At 37.9% G+C, this 19,714-nt stretch overlaps 2 protein-coding genes across 3 annotated transcripts in view; both read left to right on the top strand.

Moving 5' to 3' along the window:
• The window catches only part of dhx29 (DEAH (Asp-Glu-Ala-His) box polypeptide 29), a 31,544-nt gene extending 21,063 nt beyond the window's left edge, over positions 1-10,481 (top strand). For both annotated transcript variants that reach the window (XM_049468589.1, XM_049468590.1), the window contains exons 17-28: positions 160-280; positions 410-494; positions 588-676; positions 1,147-1,275; positions 2,445-2,520; positions 3,237-3,461; positions 4,313-4,449; positions 5,172-5,262; positions 6,557-6,853; positions 7,823-7,954; positions 8,063-8,159; positions 8,270-10,481. In XM_049468589.1, coding sequence (XP_049324546.1) covers positions 160-280; positions 410-494; positions 588-676; positions 1,147-1,275; positions 2,445-2,520; positions 3,237-3,461; positions 4,313-4,449; positions 5,172-5,262; positions 6,557-6,853; positions 7,823-7,954; positions 8,063-8,159; positions 8,270-8,328 — 1,538 coding nt within the window. In that variant the 3' untranslated portion in view covers positions 8,329-10,481. The remainder of the gene's footprint in view (positions 1-159; positions 281-409; positions 495-587; positions 677-1,146; positions 1,276-2,444; positions 2,521-3,236; positions 3,462-4,312; positions 4,450-5,171; positions 5,263-6,556; positions 6,854-7,822; positions 7,955-8,062; positions 8,160-8,269) is intronic.
• A 352-nt stretch (positions 10,482-10,833) lies between these two features.
• LOC103023379 (uncharacterized) lies at positions 10,834-19,656 on the top strand. Its single transcript, XM_049469082.1, has 6 exons — positions 10,834-10,858; positions 11,025-11,128; positions 11,536-11,602; positions 12,306-12,415; positions 15,925-16,115; positions 17,062-19,656. The coding sequence occupies exons 1-6, from the start codon at positions 10,834-10,836 to the stop codon at positions 18,758-18,760; spliced, it is 2,196 nt and encodes a 731-aa protein (XP_049325039.1). The 3' UTR covers positions 18,761-19,656.
• The last annotated feature ends 58 nt before the right edge of the window (positions 19,657-19,714 follow it).

Here is a 19,714-nt window from a genome sequence, read left to right on the forward strand (position 1 = left end):
TAATCATTAGTAAAACGAATTTACTCTGAGTAACCTCAATTAACCATGTGTAAGGCCAGTTAACACTAAGTAAACCCAATTAACCTGTTTAACACTGTAAACTCCTCCCGTTCTGCTTCAGTCTGCTTCAGTCTGATTGGCTGTATCTGCTGTGCTTAGATAAATCTCCTCAGTTTGCTGAGGTAAACGGGGCGGTTCTGGTGTTTCTGCCGGGATTGGCTCACATCCAGCAGCTCTATGACCTTCTGACCACCGACAAACGATTCAGCGCCAGGGACAGGTACTGTCACACTAATGTACACAATATAATATACAGCAAGCAGCTTTAAATGTGAGATATGTCTAATTATTTAATTTATGTGTTTCCTTTTTTTATCATTTATTTATTTATTTATTTATTTATTTTAAGATATAAGCTGATAGCACTTCACTCCACGCTCTCCTCCCAGGACCAGGCCTCAGCCTTCACAGTGCCTCCTGCTGGAGTCAGAAAGGTACTGCTCTGTTTTTCGGTCCAGCATTTTAGTTTCTTATTTAGTGTGTATATGTGAAATAAATGTGTGTGTGTGTGTGTGTGTGTGTTTCAGATTGTTCTGTCCACAAACATCGCTGAGACAGGAGTCACTATTCCAGATGTGGTGTTTGTTATCGATACGGGGAGAACGAAGGAGAACCGGTAAGAACACACCGGTTCAGTTCAGTCATTAACACTCTGAAATGCTATGTAACATTGAATAATATACTGGGAAACACTGTATATGTAATAAACTGCACAATAACCCTGTGCAATACACTGTAGCGCAGCAGGAAATGCGGCATAACTGTGCAACTCTATGTGACACAGAGTAGAACACTTTGCAATGCTATCTTACACTGCAGAACTGTGTAATACACTGTGTAGCACACTAATGCTGTGTAACATTGCGGAAAACTAACACTGTGTATCTCGGTGTATTGCTAAATAATACGCTGTGTAACACTACATACTGCTGTGTACCGCTGTGGAACACTGCGTTATGTCTTGTAACACAGGTTAACACAGTGTAATGCTGTGTATCGCTGTGTAACACTGCATAATACACTGCGTAACACTGTAATACTGCACTACACTGTGTAAAAGTGTGTGTTCTTCTGTCTGGTGTTCAGGTATCATGAGAGCAGTCAGATGAGCTCTCTGGTGGAGACGTTTGTGAGTAAAGCCAGCGCCCTCCAGAGGCAGGGCAGAGCGGGACGAGTGAGGAGCGGCTTCTGCTTCAGACTCTACCCCAAATTCAGGTGAGTCTTTTACTCATCAGGTGAGCCTACAGTCTGAGGTTTAAGTTGGTTGTGCCCACGAGTGATCTTTTCTGGAGCGATAAAATTAATACAGCAACTGAATAGCAGAAGCGTCAGTATAAGGAAAAATGTATATATAAACAAAACAAAAGAATGGACAAAAACAACAATCTAATGACCGTTAAAATTATATTAATATAACAGTTTAACAGCTGGATTAAACAGCTTCACCAAGGAGGAAAAGAGAACACAGCAGCGCCACAGAAACCAGAGCAGCTTTCTCCTTTGGAGAAAGAAAATAACATTCCAAGTTTAAATCTCTATAATATCTAACCAGTGAAAGGGAACAGTTTATAATTTTACATGGTGATTCCTAATGGATCTGAAAATAACAAAAAATTAAATAGAAAATCGGAAAAGCGCCTAAAAAAAAAAAAATCCTGTTTTTTACCATATGTTGACCATTACATGTTCGATTAAATCATTTTAAGTGTTTTCAGTAAATTTTGTAAAGGCTTCTAAGTAATATTAATTCATATATATATATATATTTTTTTTTTACTTTTAAATCTTTATCTGATTTAAATTTGAATGAAACATGTTTAAGTGAAGGGTGTTCTGTTAACTTACCAACATATACTTCTACTTATATGCAATAAAAAGGAATTGTAAGAGCTAGCTACTGTTTTATTTATTCAAATTCCTGCTCCATGGAAAAAGTGGGCCGGATTTGGGCATGAAAAAGGGTCCCACTCCGGCCCTGCTATTACTACTACTATTAGTAAAATTACTACAGCAGCTAATGCCACCTCACTACTGATAAACCTACTATTAGTACTACTGCAAGCTTCCGACTTCTAATAAGAATGTCATAACTAACTACTGTTACTACTATTACTAATACTACTACTAGTACTGCCAATACTCCTATTGATACCAATAATACTGCCATTAATACTACAAAAAATAACAATACAAGCCTAATACAACTACTGTTAGCTTACTACTACTAACCCACTACTTATAATAATATGCATTATAAATGCCCGTAATTATTAATATTAAATGTTATTGATAAATGCATTGTGGTAGTATTGTGTGTGTGTGTGTGTGTGATGGAGGGGATCCTGTATTAAAGCAGTGACTGTGGTTTGATCTGGTTCCTGCAGGTTTAACAGCTTCATCGATTACTCCAAACCCGAGATCCTGAGAGTTCCACTAGAGGAGCTCTGTCTGCACATCATGGTGACCGAACACACAAGACATTTATACACACCTTAAATTCAGTCTTTTTTCACTATGGTAAAATGCTTTGCATTGTAGATTCATACTAAACAAAAAATAATATGTTTGATATTAGAATCACCTGGAATTCAGGCTTTCAGTTAACAGCTGTGCTGAATTTATCAAGAGTTAATTACTGCATTTCTTGCCTCTTAATGTTAGTTTAAAGCATCAGTTGTGAAATTCTAAGGAGGTAGAGTTACAGGTATACAGTAAAAGTAATGTTTAAATCCATATTATGACAAGAACTACTCAACTAAATGGGGAAATTATTTTTTTTAAGTAAAAATTAAGGTTAGTCAGTCTGAAATTCTGAGTGCTATAGAAAAAAAAGACCATCAAAAAAACGTTTTAATGATTAAACTGGCACTCATCAGGATGGCTCCAGGAAAGGGAGAGATACCAGCCTCAAAACCCCCAAATATTTTGGTTTGTTTAACCCTTTTAAGTTACTACATGATTCCTTATGTGTTCCTTCATAGTCTGAATCACTTCTCTATTAATTTACAGTGTAGCAAAATAACATAAAAACATTGAATTAGAAGGTGTGTCCAAACATTTGACTGCGTTTGTATGTATATATTCACACATACAAACACACTAACTGTGTGTGTGTTCTTTCTGTGTGTATTTGTGTGTGTGTTTGTGTGCATGTGCGTATGTGTGTGTGTGAGCAGAAGTGTGAGTACGGTTCTCCGGAGGAGTTCCTGTCTCGGGCTCTGGACGCTCCTCAGCAGCAGGCTGTGTGTAACGCTGTGGGGTTGCTGAGGAAGATCGGCGCCTGTGAGCAGGAGACCCACACGCTGACCCCGCTCGGCCACCACCTCGCCGCCCTGCCCGTCAACGTCAAGATCGGCAAGATGCTCATCTTCGGCGCCATCCTGGGCTGCCTGGAGCCCATCGTGAGTTCAGCTTCACATTTACTGTATTTTTCGCACTATAAGGTGCACTTAAAATCCTTTACCAAAAATCAACAGTGCGTCATATGTATGAATTCTACCAGTCACGTATTAAGGAGCAGTAAAGACACTCTGTTAAAGTGCAGCGTTATAAGGGTAAGTTTTCAGTGCAGTTTCTCCAGCACTAAGGCTGGGTGCAGCAGCATTAGCATTAGCATTAGCTAAGTAGATAAGTAAAAACATGGCGACAACCTTGTTCCTTACTATTGTCACTTAAAATGCTCCTCAGAATCTGCTTTATAATACGGTGTACCTTATAGTCCAGTAAATGTGGTACATTCGCAATGCTGTGAAAAAAGTATTGGCCCCTTTATAGGTTTCTTTAATTTTTGCTTTTTTATCATACTTAGATTTTTCAGATTATCAAACACATTTTAAAATCCGACAAATATAACCTGAGTAAAAATAAAAATCAGTTTTTAAATGATAATTGAATTTGCTCTCTAAAAACTTGCTGGTTTTGGATAGATTTTTTTTCCTTCATAAATTAAATTAGCATTTAAAATGGCTTTTTATATTTTTACTTTACTATTTTTGATATTACTATTTGTTGGATAATCTGAAAAATGTATGTATGACCAAATATTTAAAAAACTAAAGAAATCTTTAGTTTTAGAAAGGGGCAAATATGTTTTCACACCACTTTAAGTTACATTTTTTTTGTATAAAATTGGACCAAATTTTAAGTGGATCAAAGTAAAAAAAAAATGAAATCAGAGGAAATGTAGCATACTATCTTTTGATTCCTTATAATAAAAATAATAGTTATAATAATAGTAATATTTACTCCGCAGGCGACGGTAGCTGCAGCGATGTCTGAGAAGTCTCCGTTCTCCACCCCGATGAGCAGGAAGGAGGAGGCTAATCTGGCGAGAGACGCATTAGCCGTGGCTGACTCCGACCACCTCACCATCTACAACGCTTATCTAGGGTGTGTGGTACTCAAACACTGAGATACAGTGCATTACCTAATCGTACACTTTAACTGGGAGTAGATTAGATTAAAAGATTCATCGGATATCTGTATTAGGTTCTGTCTGTAGCTAGGCTAGGCTAACTTCTGACGTTTGTTTGTTTGTTAGTTTTTTGTTGTTTCTGACTACAAAGACTTGAAAGTCATATAATAGTAGAATGTGTTCGATTAACCCATCTTGTGGAGAAAAGAGATTAAAAAACCTGTAACAGCACTAACAGGACATCCCTCTCCAGAGTGCATTTTTCAGCCCATACAGTGAGTAGCTAGTAACACGGCAGCAGAGCTTACAAACCACACTATCCACAGAAAGCAGCAAACACTGCAGATTAACCACATTTAAGCCCCACCAAGAGTCAAATAGCGCTGGATAAGCAGCTCTTTCTTGAGCTTAGAGTTGCGCAGTGTTATTAATGAAATCCAAAAGTTAAAGTATATTTATTCTTGAGAGATGTTTAATACACAATATATTACAGAAACCCAGCACGAGTGGAAATGTTAATGTGGCATCTATCTGTATCATTAATCAGCCAATCAAGATGGAGGACAACTGTTGAGATAGATCTGTAGCTAGGTGTGGTAAATTAGAGATTAAACTAAACTTGCATTTAGATTTCTGTATATTATTATTATTTTTTTTTTAACAAGATTTAATGCTTTAAACTGCTGATCGCTGTCAGGTGGAGGAACGCCCGCATTGAAGGAACGAGGACGGAGATGAGCTACTGCAGGAAGCACTTTCTGAACCGAACCGCGCTCATCACCATCGAGGTAAATAACTCTGACTAGTTATTTACTAAAAACACACACACAAACACACACACACTTACACAGTGCAGTAGCACTTTATCTGCTTTCTCAATATAGCCAAAGGTATGTTATCCAATATTGGCTGTTTAAATGGAAAAGATAAAGATATTACTGATGGTATAAAATGGATTATGGTAACCATTAACAGAAATGTTAATGTACACTGACACACCATAAATCACGAGACTGTAGTATCAGGGTTCCTGCAGGGACTTAAAAGGAGAGTCTTAAAGGAGAAATCCTGTGTGAAGTGCACTTGGGGTGTAGTGAAACCACCTGATACACACACACAATACCTTCAGGTATTTTAAAGGTGTAAAATTAGAAAATTCTTTCCTTGGGTAACTCTATGCCCCTATCACTAGCATTGTGGCCTGTTGGGAGCATCAGCTAAATGTGCTGTATTTGGGAATGCTGGGGGAGAACGGAGGTGGGCTATTCAACAAACGTTCGTCCTCAGTATCATGTTTTAACTCAACCCAAGTTCATTTCACACTGGAGTTCTCCTTTAAAATGTCTAAAATTCAAAGCCTTAAATTTAAAGCCTTTTTCTTTTTTTTTTTTAAAAGGCCAGATTTTCATCCTTGGTCTTAAATTTAATTTAGTCAACTCTTAAATGTTTACTTTTACTTTTTTCATAAATTTCCCAGAAGTGTAGTGTAAGATTGGTGCTAAATAAAAGGAAGAACTTCAGGGAATTCCTCTGAGAATGCTTTTAAACATCTTAAAAAGTCAATAAAAGAATATTTAACTCTCTGGAACTTGCAAGAGTATGCACATGGATCCTGATATTTTTCAGTAAGTAGAGGGTTAAAGCCTTTTAAAAACAATTTTAGGTTAATTAACATTGCAACACTGAAGAAGCATAGACCTACTATTTAATAAAAATGTTTATTAGGAACAGAATATTTAGCATATAGCCTACTTTCAAAAACACAGAAAAAACTGCAATAAGGCTATGCACCACAGTCATTAAACCGAAAAAAAAAAAACAATAACAATTTGAATGCAAAAAAAAACAAAATAACTTTTTTTTTAAATAAAGATATATAATAAACTATCAAACTAAATTTAATCTAATCAAAATTTCAAACATTAATATTGCATTTAAGTTACAAAAAAAGATTAAAAAAGAAAATATTAAGCAGGCTGAAAAACTGCAAATTGCAAACTGCTGCACTGCCCCAGACCTGTGTAAGTTGTGAGGTGTTATCTTGTGAGTGAGGCTGAACACCTGTGCTTTTCTCTTTTTCAGAATGTGAAGCAGGAGCTGATCCGGATGGTGGAGCAGACGGGCTTCACCAGAACCTCACAGACCCGCTCTAAACCCAAAGCCCCCCCGTCGCTCTCTAAAGCGGACTCCCCGATTCTGGCCGCGGTTCTGACGGCCGGGCTGTACGATAACGTGGGCCGGACGCTGTACACGCCGTCGGTGGACCTGCAGGAGCGCGTGGCCTGTTCGGTGGAAACGGCGCAGGGGAAAGCTCAGGTCCACCCATCATCCATCAACCGCAACCTGCAGACCCACGGCTGGCTGCTCTACCAGGAGAAGGTGCGGATGATTACAGTTATGTTGAAGTGTTGTGATGCTCATTGCTATCTTACACCAGACCAACAGCCTCTTTTCACACCTTGCACCTGCATCGTTTAAATAGCAGCGGTGCTTGTGAATATATCTACACTGATGGGCGTGGTGGTCTGGAAATGAGGTGTGTTCAGTTACATTTCCGGTGTATTGCTATCTTGGCAACAGAAAACACAGCTAGACCTAGATAGATGTCGAACACTCAGACGTTCATTGCTATCTTGGCTACACAGAGGCACCGCATGTACACCCCACTTTTTACACACACATGAACACACAGCAGCATAAACCCAACTTTTGCATTAACAATAATAATAATCACGATATTTTAGTCCTGATTTATTTATTTTTTTTAATCCCTCAGTTTGTTCTTCCTATTGGTCAGGGCTATGATCAATCCAATGCATGTTTTACTGCACCCTGGCATAATTTTATGTTAGGGTGCAGTAAATAAATAAATATATATATATATGTATATATATGCCGTCATTGTGGCTTAGTGGTTAGCTCGTTCACCTCCCAAATAATGCAAAGAAAACAAGTTCATATTCATAAAGTTTTAAGAGTTCAGATATCACCAGTCTTGCACACTGCTTTTGGATAACTTTATGCCTTTACTCTTGGCGCAAAAATTTAAGTAGTTCAGATTGGTTTGATGGCTTGTGATCATCCATCTTCCTCTTGATTATATTCCAGAGGAAACTCATCATTTTTAGGTGGTCTCTTATTTATTTACAGAGATGTATTTATGATTGCGTGCACTTAGTGCCCAATTCAGTCCTCCAGTTGGACAGTGGTTGTCGGTTGAGAGTATGCTGTGCTTGATTGGCTGCCGCTCCTCGTGATTATAGAGCGTCATTGGGTGTCGAAAAGGGCGTTAAATAAACGTGACTTCATTCCAATCTCTCTGTGTTCACTTGTATTTTCTTTTCTCAGGTAAAATACTCTAAGGTTTACCTGCGGGACACAACGCTCATCTCCCCGTTCCCCATTCTGCTGTTCGGGGGGGAAATCGATGTCCAGCATAGAGATCGACTGACCACTGTGGACGGATGGATTCACTTCCAGGTTAGAATATCCACATTTTCTTCAGAGAGGAAGCAGAAACATCAGCTCAGCTGTTTGGTGATGATTAACATATACTGATGTACTGTTTTTTTATTCATTTCCATCAAGGCTCCAGTAAGAATCGGGGTGATCTTCAAACATCTCCGCAAACTCATCAACTCACTGCTGGACAAGAAACTGGCCAACCCCAAAATGAACCTGGAAGGTATTGAACATCTCCACAACCCAAACCCTCCAACACATCCTTTAATTTCTGTGCAGACAGTTTTAAACATGTATCCTGTGTTTAATCATCTGTTTCTGATCTTTCCTCAGATGAGAAGACCATACAGATCATCATAGAGCTGATTAAATCTGAGAACATGCTCCGGTGAAGCTCCTCAACCTGCAAACAGTCCTCAGTTTCAGAGTGTTTCCAATCTTTACAGAACAGTGCTACACATCCAAAAACCCATTTAACCCTAATGAAAGACTGTAGCTCTGCTGAGGATCAGGTACAGCAGTGCTGCTGGAGTTTTTAAACACTGTGTTTAATCATCACTCACTCTCCTCCACTCTATTACACACTCCTACCTACAGCTCAAACACCTTGTAGATAAAGTACCTTCTGTACCTGATCCACTCGTTCCAGAACTACACACACTAAAACCTTATACACCACCACCACCATAGTTGACATCATGTTAAAAAAAAATAAAAATAATAATGCACGGCCACGACTTATTAAGGCATGGGAATGAGATCCTAATGCATGGTAATGAGATAAGCCCTGTCTATTACTTAATAAGCTGTATATTAGAGAATAATAACAAAAGGAGGATAATATACAGCTCTGGAAAAAATAAGAGGAAAAACAAGAGTGAAATAAATATTCTATGAACTACAGACATTATTTCTCCAAATAATTCCAATTAAAATAATAATAATTCCAAATAAAAGTAATAAAAATATTGTCGTTTAGAGCATTTATTTGCAAAAAAAAATGAGAAATGGCTGAAATTACAAAAAAGATGCAGAGCTTTCAGACCTCAAATAATGCAAAGACAAAAACAAGTTCATATTAATAAAGTTTTAGGAGTTCAGAAATAAATATTTGGTGGAATAATCATGCTTTTTCATGCATCTTGGCATCATGTTCTCCTCCACCAGTCTTACACACTGCTTTTGGATAACTGTATGCCTTTACTTACTAATTTAAGCAGTTCAGTTTGGTTTGATGGCTTGTTATCTTCCATCTTCCTCTTGATTATATTCCAGAGGTTTTCAATTTGGTAAAATCAAAGAAACTCATCATTTTTAAGTGGCCTATTATTTTTTTTCCCAGAGCTGTAGAATCAGATACAGAACTACAGTCTATAATATATATATTGGTGGAGTGTTATTAATATATATTCTCCCTGTCATAGTGCTCTACATGTAGATATGATAAACGTGAAGGCGGAGCTACGGTCTCTTGTTAGGGTTGAATAGGATTTTTAGTATTTAAAAGTGTTCTCTAAAGCTTATTCAGCCTCATAGTGGGCAGAGCCTGGAGAGTTCAGTTCAGTTCAGCATGATATTTGATTGCACAATATATTGCTAATATATTTTAATCAATTCATTGCAAACGATGCCTTGCGTTCGGTTTACTGTGGACTTTGAGTATCTCGACCACTCACACCTTTACATGAGTTCTGGAAGCGTTCTGATAAATTTAAATATATGTTTAAATTGAACTCTATTGGGAAGTTTCCCAGACAGGGATTAAGCCTTAGGTTTTAGACTAAGTTTTAGTCTTAATCCCGGTCTGGTAAACTGACTTTATATGAAATTGAGTTTCACAGGTAGGAGAATATAGAGATGGGAGGAGCCTTATCCAAGAACTCTGATTGGTGTAGAGCAATACTTGCCCAGCCAGGGAATTGAACCGTTGAACGCTAGTCTACCACGTGGAAGACATTATATGTTACACTATATGTCCAAATGTTTGTGGACACCACTTCAAATAATTTCCTAGTTCTTCTCATAAACTTTAGGTTTTAAGCACTCGCTGATGACACAGATGTGCAAATGCACGCCCAGCTTGTCTTTTCCATGTAAAAGCGAAGTATTGCCAACTGAATAGAACTCTATGGAGCAGATAGAAAAAAAAATTAAAGCTATTGGTATCATGTTTAATTCCAGGTAAGGGCTATAGATTGGTATAAAGCTGTTGTTATTGATTATCATCCAATATCCTGGTCTCACTTATGCTGCTCTTGTGGCTGAATGCTACCAAATTCTCACAGCAGCGTAAGCCCAAAATCTGTGAGAAAGTCTCGTTTGGACAGTAGAGACAGTTCCTCCAACAAAAGCAGGATAAACTCTTTTTAATATCCTTGATTTGAAACATAAGAAAAATATAGAATTAAATGAGCAGGTGTCCCAATACTTTTGTTCATACAGTGTCAGCTCTGATATGATGCTGATATGGAATTTAATGTGTAAAATAATCTTTTCTTTTTGCTGTATACATTTGTGTTGCCAAATAAAAGTATTTTAACACAGACTTGGGAATGTCCATACCTGTATAAATTCCTGGCCACAACTTACTGATGCATGGAACAAGATAATTAAGTCAGGTAGACAAGATCCTAATGACTTATTAAAGTGTGCGAATGAAACTGTAATGCATGACTACAACTTATTTAAGTGTGGGAACAAGATCCAAATGGGTTGCCACAGCTTAAAGATTCTAAAGCTTGGCCATGACTTATTGAAGAGTAATGACTTATTATAAAAAGGACAAGATCTAAACAGGGGACCTTATTAAAAAAGTGGAAACTAAATAATCAAGTTGTGGGGATGACTTATTAAAGCGTGAATATGAGCTTTTATTAAAGTGAGGGAACACGATCATAATGCATGACCCCGGCTTATTAATGCGTGAGAATGAGATAATTCCTAGCCATATAAGTCATCATATAAGGCTCGTATTATTAGGCAATGTTAAATAAACTTTGTTTTAATGTTGTTTTTCTTCATCAGCATTAAATAATGTAATGCAACCAGTTTAAAACATTAACGTTTCTTTAACGTTCTTCGCTCTCAGTGAGTTCTGACCCGCGCGCGTTCGGCGGGGTTCTGCACCGGTTGGCGCGCGATTCTGCGCCGTCGCTATGCAAGCGCCCGCCTGACAACCGCAGAACTCCAACGGTCAGCTCGCGCTGAGCGGATCAAACCTGGGGGTTCATATTCCGCCCGCTTACAGACAAGCCCCGCCCACTGAACACGGAGTGGACCGCGCTCTGAGAGCGTCACTGCTTTCTGCGCTGTGATTGGTTAGTGACGGATCTGGGCGGTCTATTTCAGTACTAGCCAATCACCGTGCTGGAGGGGGCGGGGCTTGTAAGAAAAGGAGTGGAAAATAGACATTATTATTATGGACGAGACTGAGTTCAGTTTCTACACAGCACAGGAATGCGCCTCTTACAGCCTCAGGTAAATATATACATCTATATTTATATATTTACTATATTTATTATAGAGCTGCGAAAATTATTTATAAAATATTAATAAATAAATAAAAATGTTAAGAAGATTCTGTTTATTGTTATTTTCAGGATATTAATGATCAGTGGTCAGGAGATGAACCTGGCAGTGAGAGCATATTTGATTTGGTTGATTCAGGTGAGTTTTTTATGTGTATTGCCGTTTCTGTTTGTTGAATAAAAAAAATTAAAAAACTTAAAAAATATATTATTTGTATTTATTTTAATTAATAGAGATACAGTTATTTTTAGTACCATGTTTACATTTATTTATTCATTTATTTTTATTGTTAAAACATGACTGATAAAATGGTAACAATACAGTGATAAATTATTTTATAATTTATCTGATATTTTATCTGATGCTTGCTTTTTATTTATTACATTTTTTGAAAATAATTTTTGCGAGTGTTTACAATACAGTGATACATTTATCCCTTTCAATGAATAACCATGTATTAACCAATTAGTTCTTTTTTATTTCTTTTTTTAATTATGAAAAAATAATGATCTCTCCCAAAATGAAAAAAAAAAAAAACAGTTAATATATGGTTATTTTTTGGAAGTGCTCAATTACTCAATTACTGCTTTGTTGCTTTTTTTTGTACTCTTTTTATCTATTACATATTTATTTTTTTAATTTTCTTCTTCTTCTTTTTATTATTATTATTATTATTAGCATTATTATTAGCATTATTTTAATTATTTAATTTGTTTTTTTTGTAAACAGGACTATTATTGTTAGTTTTGTTGGTCAAAATGCAGAAGTATAAATACAAATTTACTTTTATTTTTTAATAGAAATAAAAAATATATAATATTAATATGATAATTAATATGCTGTACTTGTTTAGAGGAATCCCTCTGTACAGACTCATCAGAGATTCTCACACTGGAAGCTGAGGAGCCCAGTACAGACCCCCTGGATAATGCCCTGGAGTTCAACAGACAGGTGAGAGAGAGACTTTTCTTTACCTGTTCTTCTTACCTTTTATAAATTAATGTACAATCAGTCATTAATAGACCCAAATTTACTTGCTCGCTTCAGAGGTGTAAAGTGATGAAGTACAAATACTACATTTTAAAAATAGCCTTGTTACTCCTATTTCATTTCAGCTCGTTTTTATTGAGGCTTCTCATAGTTTAAAGGTCACCTTCCGTCGTTTTTTCTTTCATTTTAAAATGTCTAGTTGTGGTCTCTAGTATGAATGAATGACATGTGAGCCGTTTTTGTAAAAAAAAAAGTGCTCAGGTGTCTCTGTATAGCTCTTTTTTAATGGACTGTTTTAGGGGTGTGTCCAAAATGACCGGATTCCAGCTTTGCTCATGAATATTCATACATGCAAACAGCATGCAAATATCTCTCCTCTGATTGGCTAGGAGCACTGCGACGCCCCTCCACCGCTCTGCCGCTCACTGCCTCCCACCTCCTAACTGATGAGCGGTGATGTTGCGTCGCTTCAGCTCCGCCTCTGGGAGTTTCTCGAGCCAAGGTGGGCTGGTCTGTGAGTTTCTGCCTACGTAGGCAGAAAGATAATTCAAAATTCACCCGTTTTTCGGAGGGGGGGAGGGGGGATTTCTTTGCTTAGCTCCTGCAGACAATGGGGGCTGCAAAACAGTTTAAAGTGCAGGTGTACACATTCAACTCGGAGAGACCTACTGTATTCCACAAAAAACAAGAAAAATCGGATTTTCGCGGAAGGTGAGCTTTAATAAAACCACTATCCAGATAAATCTCTCCATCCAGATAGAATGAATCTGATTGTGATTGGATGTAGAGAAGTATAAACATATATCATTTCAACTCTCTATTGGTTTATACTGTGATCCATCACACCTGCACACAGCTTTAAGGAAAATGTGTTTTGGGGAGGGGGGAGGGGGGTAGTGCACTATAGGACTCTGTGGGCGTGGCTTAAGCTTTTGTTTGTAATGGCCTTATTTTTTTCCCCTTACATTACATTTACTTTTATACTTTAAGTAGTTTTGAAACCAGTACTTTTAAATTTTTACCTAAATAATAAAAAGCTTGAGTTAATACTTTTAATAATTTTAAGTATTTGTTGTTAGCATCACTTGGTGCTGTTAGCATCGCTATCATCTGAAAGTGCAGTAAAACAGGTCTCTCAGGTCTCAGAGCTCAATGATAAAAACAGAGCTGTTTCATCTGAAGCTCTTTTATTTATTAAATAATAATCCACACTCACGCTGAGATCATTCTCTGTCCTCCGCTGTGACGCTCAGGACTTTCCCCTGATATAAGAACTGAATTTAGGGAAGTCAGAGCTCAGCACTGTCATAATGAGCCAAAATTAGAGAAACACTGGAAGCTACTTGTGTGCTAATATATGATAAACACTAATTTCACCATCACACACTTTTACATGTTCTACTTCTCTTTTCCTCGAGAAATTCTGGTGAAAATTCACAGATTTATCTCTACACTGAACAAAATGCTGAGTAAAATTTACTTAAAAAAACTTCTGCAACTTTCTGCATTTGTTTTGTTAAAGTAAATTTAATTTCAGATAAATTTAAGTAAAGTTTCAACACTTAAATGTTACATAGAGTAAATAAGTGAACTGAACTTCAGTCAATCCTTTCTTTTAGTAACATTTACTTAATTTCTGCATACAATATTACCTAATTTATACAATATTATAAAAATGTTTTTTTTTTTTCAGTTAAAACATGCCATGTAATGCATTCTTTTTAGTATACTAATGTATAAAGATTGTATTACATGCCATCCATGTGTAGAGAATGTGTGTTTTAACTAAAAATATTTAAATTTCAGGAATTATAATATATTATGCATCATAAATTATTTGAATAATATTGTAAAAAATAAGCTATTATAATTAGGTAATATTGGATGCAGAAAATAAGTAAAGTTTACTAAAAGAAAGGATTGATTCAGTAAAAACTTTGACTGAAGTTCAGTTCACTTATTTACTCTGTGTAACATTTAAGTTTTGAAACTGAGTTGAAGTTATTTAAATTTATCTGAAATAAAAAAAAAAATGCAGAAAGTTCCAAAACTTTTTTTAAATTAAATTTTATTCATTATTTTTTTTCAGTGTAGGCTTTGGCCAATTTTTTTTTATATACTTTTTTTTCCGATTTTTTGGCAAGGCCAATTGTGCACCCTCTGAGCGCCGGTGTTGTGCCGAATTCAGCACCCCCGCCAGGAAAAGCACCCCCTCTCAGAGTGTGTTTCTAAATAAAGTTTAAGCGATTTAATCAGGAAGACGGTGCATATGCGCTGCCAAGAGAGAGTGCTTTTCACGGCGGGGGTACAGATTTCGGCACTATTATGAGACATGACTATTTTTCATTATTTCTCAGGAGTCAGCTTAGCTTAGAACAGCATCTTGGGTATTTTCATTTTCTAAAAAAAAAGGGTAAAGCCAAGAAGACGTACGTGCATGCTTCCAAGAGGGGGTGCTGCATTCGGCACAACACTGGCAGCTAATGGCAGAGCCTAGGCCAATTTATAGATTATCAGAAACACAACATTACTATGCTTTGTATTTGTTTCTACTGATGTGGATAGTAAGAATGCAGTGTTTTGCAGTGTGTTTCTTCTTCATGTTACTTTGTTAGCCAGTAAAATATTCCAAGCTGCTTATGCCCAGATCACTGCTACACAAATTTAGCCAAATTGTGACCCAATTTTGTCTGAGCCAATAAATTGCATCGGATTTTAATTTCAGTGTCACAAGCATAAAAATGTATGTGTAGTATGACACAGTCAAAGAGCAGTAATTTGAGATAAGCGATGCCCGGTGATCATTCGATGAAACGACTAGCATGTTAGAATTTTTTTGTATTTTATTGCCTAGTTTGACATTTTCTGTGACATGCTCACTGGCAGTGACCAATAGGAAGAAAGAGCCTTCTGTGGTGCACAAAGTACATGTAAACTTACATATAAGGTTTACTAGTAAAAATATAGCCTGTGATGTCCTCTTTGGGTCACCCAGGAACGAGCCCACAGTCGCTTCCTCTTTTTCTTTTTGTGTTTTTCGAACCACAAAACCAATAACATCATGCAAAGCGCTGATTGTCAGATGCTCCTCCTCCACGATAACCTACAAACTCACGCAAGAACTTGGACAGTGATTGGTTGGTGACAGTCGTGTAGTGTTGCCAGCTCCCTGAGTACGCCACGAAATGAAGATGACTGCTTAATCTGACATAGTGAACATCGTAGGAGACAAAAATGTTGTGTAGTTTTAGCTTGGCATTAGAGGACCTCATATTTAGGAGTGTTTAGAGTTTAAGGGATCATAAATCAGGTCATTTTTGGAGTTATATTTGGCATTTGTTGGGTTTCTTTTCTGTGCGCAACGCAGGATTCGCCATCTCGGGTCTGTTTCCACAGATCGTATTTCTCTACAGAGCCGAATAAGTGAATAATGGAATAATCTCTCTCTCTCTTTCTCTCTCTTTCTTAAGCTCCATGTCTCTCTGCAGAAAAAACAGGAGGAAATCTCGGCCTTAAAGGAGAAGAACGCTCAGCTGAAGGAGTTAGCCAAGCAGGCCGAGCATTACGCTAAAATAATGGGCGTAAGTGTTTCTTGCGTTTACTTTGACAGACAGAACGAACCCAAGATATATCATATTTTGTATGCTCAACTTAATTTCATGTATTAAAGGTAATATATTAGGCAAAACACACTCTTTTTGCATTTCCAATTGTGTCTCAACTCCCCCTATAAACACTCCAATCACCCAAAAAATCCATCCATTTGTTTTCTGTGAATCAGCTAAAAGAGTTTGGTGTCAGAAATCATTTGCTTCTATAAGCCGTTTGGATGCTCCCCGCACAATAAGAAAACTTGCATAGAAACACCCTGGCTCCACCCATCTCTTCTCAACCCCCACCAGAGCCCTATTCACTAGATCAGTTGAAGAAACACAATTTCGGGTCTGTTGGTTGAGAACTTTAACAGTACACAGCAGGATTATCCAGCAGACTTCGTCTGTGGGAGGAATCTCCACCTTCTGTCCGAGGCAAGTTAGCAGATGAGGGACTTACATGTGGTAAACACTCAGCATAAACATGGGGCGTGGCCAGCAACAGCTTATTTTCATAAAAGTGACAGAGCCCTTAAACAGCTAATTTTGAAAGCGATTGAAACTGGTAAGAATAGAGCTGGTGAGATCTTTATCTCTATGTGGGAGTGATTTTGTACTTTTGTACAAGTACTTCGTGAACATGTCCCCTGTGATATGCAACACATTTTAAAAAAGAAGTTCACCTTGTGATATGGGTAGAATGTGGCTTTGCATTGTCTTGTTGAAAAATGCATGGATGTCCCTGGAATAGATGTTGTCTTGTAGGCAACTTATGTTGCTCTAAGACCTAAGTGTACTTTTCTGCATTAATGCTGCATCACAAAAGCTAACTAAATTGCCTAGTCCCTAATTTTTTGGTTGCATCTGACCTGAAATGCAGAAATAGATGTAAATTAACAAATTAAATAAAGTCAAGCAGACGTTATATAAAATATATTGGGCTCTAATATCAAGCAAAGTGGTTTCCCACAGCCAGGGGGCACCATAACATTCAGATAGAGTTTATTAACCTCAACAGCACATGACTTCAGCTTCTGCTGTTCTGTTTCCTTTTTTGAAGGTTCTCATACCACAGCCTGTGTCACGCCCGGCTTCTGGACACAAACTGCTCACACACTGCTGCAACGCTGAGTTATCGGAATGGCATTTGGCAGCGTCCGAGAATTTTTGGCTGCCTTCTGCCTCGATAAACACACAGCAGCAGGCCTTGTCCAAAACAGGCGGGGTCAAGAGGCAGTTATGGCCTAATGATCATGATGGGATTTCAAAAGACTCTGAACCTGGAATCCACTCAAGTAGTTCTGATCAAGATCTCTACTCAAGAAATTTATGTCAAGAACCCTACTTAAGAAATTCTGATCAAGATTCTTTCTCAGGAAGTTCAGATCAACGCTTGCTTTCAAGAAATTCTGATCAAGACCCAGTTTTAACAAGTTCTAATCAAGACTCTTTCTCAGGATGTTCAAACCAAGACCCCTATTCAGTAGGTTCTGACCAAGACCCATGCCCAGGAAGATCAGATCAAGACCCCATTTCAAGAAGTTCTGATCAAGACCCAAACTCTAGAAGTTCCATTCAAGACCCCTTTTCAATACATTCAGGTCAAGACCCCTTCTCAACAAGTGCTGACTCCTTATTAAGACATTGCAACCAAGACCCCTACTCAAGAAGTACTGATCAAGACTCCTACTCAGGGAGATCAGCTCAAGACCCCATTTCAAGAAATTCTGATCAAGACCCGTTTTCAATAGTTTATGATCAAGACCACTTCTCCACAAGTTCAGAACAAGACCCCTCCTTAACAAGTTCAGATCAAGACCCCTCTTCCAGACGTTCTAATCCAGACCTCTTTTCAGGAGGTTCTAATCAAGACCCTTTCTCAAGATGTTCTGACAAAGAACCTTTCTTATATATTCCTGGCCAAGGGACTTTCTCAAAAAGGTCAGATCAGGACCCTTTCACAGGAAGTTCCAACCAAGACCCCTACACAAAAACATCTGATCCAAACAGCCTTTTGCAAAATTTTGATCAAGACCCATTTTCAACAAGTTTTGATCAAGACCCATACTCAGGAATTTCTTATCAAGATCCCTTTTCTGGAGGTTCCAACCAAGACCCCTGCTTAAAAAGGTCAAATCAAGACCCTTTTTCTGAATGTTCAGATCAAGACCCCTCCTTTAGACATACTGAGCAAGACCCGTACTCAGGACAGTTAGATCAGGACCCCTTATTAAGAATGTCGGATCAAGACCCCTACTCAACATCAACACTCATAAACAGTTATGTTGTAGAAAACAGTGTGAGCAGTTTTCTTGAAGAAGCTGATGAGGAAAACCACTCTGATCCTAAAAGGCTCAAACTGGACCTAGAACGTCTTCAGCTGGACTCTTCTGGAAAATTCTGTTTAACAGAACCAGTTCTTATGAAGTCCAGACTAGAATCACCTTCACACCAGACCAGTCGCTGTTCTCAGTCGCTGAACACAGAGATGATTCAGGTGTTCGGAGCGTTCCACGGGCTGAAGGTGGTGAGGACCAGGCGTTCCATCACTTCTGACCGTTCGGACTGTGGACGTGAAGGGGCTGCTTGTTTTAGAACCTCGGTCCGAGAGCACAGCACGGTCAGAACCAACGTCTTCCTGCACGGAAAAACCTTCACCTCTCACACACCTGACGGCAGCTGCAGGTTCCTCTGGGTTCCAAACCAGAACTGAACCATTTCCTCTTTTCGCAGATGTAAGTTTAGATAAAATATTTGCATTTATATACCGACCAGAGTCTCTAATATAGTAACATGTTAATTCTGCATTAGCAAAAGGGGAATTCCTCCAGTTAAGAGTTCAGTATTAGGCTGCTTTTACATCTATGTTGTTCGGTCCGGACCTTTGGACCTTCCAGTTTGGTCTGAACCAAAATAGCAAATTCGATTGGTCCAAACAAACTGATCCAGATTATGGTGCTGGTGATTCTGTATCTACTGTAACTGTAGATTAATTACAGAGCAGTATGGGTACAACAGATTACAGTGCTGGTGATTCTGTATCTACTGTAACTGTAGATTAATTACAGAGCAGGATGGCTACAACAGATTACAGTGCTGGTGATTCTGTATCTACTGTAACTGTAGATTAATTACAGAGCAGTATGGCTACAACAGATTACAGTGCTGGTGATTCTGTATCTACTGTAACTGTAGATTAATTACAGAGCAGTATGGCTACAACAGATTACAGTGCTGGTGATTCTGTATCTACTGTAACTGTAGATTAATTACAGAGCAGTATGGGTACAACAGATTACAGTGCTGGTGATTCTGTATCTACTGTAACTGTAGATTAATTACAGAGCAGTATGGGTACAACAGATTACAGTGCTGGTGATTCTGTATCTACTGCAACTGTAGATTCATTACAGAGCAGTACGGGTACAACAGATTACGGTGCTGGTGATTCTGTATCTACTGTAACCGTAGGTTAATTACAGAGCAGTATGGCTACAACAGATTACAGTGCTGGTGGTTCTGTATCTACTGTAACTGTAGATTAACCCTTATTTATAAACACTAATAAAAGTAATCTGAGAGGAATCTGTTCACTAAACTGCCAACCCAATCAAAACCAATCAGTGTGAAGTATAGAGAGTCTTTCAGGTGTGAATGAAAGGTGAGA

The sequence above is a fragment of the Astyanax mexicanus genome, chromosome 20 (genome assembly GCF_023375975.1).
Source record: "Astyanax mexicanus isolate ESR-SI-001 chromosome 20, AstMex3_surface, whole genome shotgun sequence".
NCBI lineage: Eukaryota > Metazoa > Chordata > Actinopteri > Characiformes > Acestrorhamphidae > Astyanax > Astyanax mexicanus.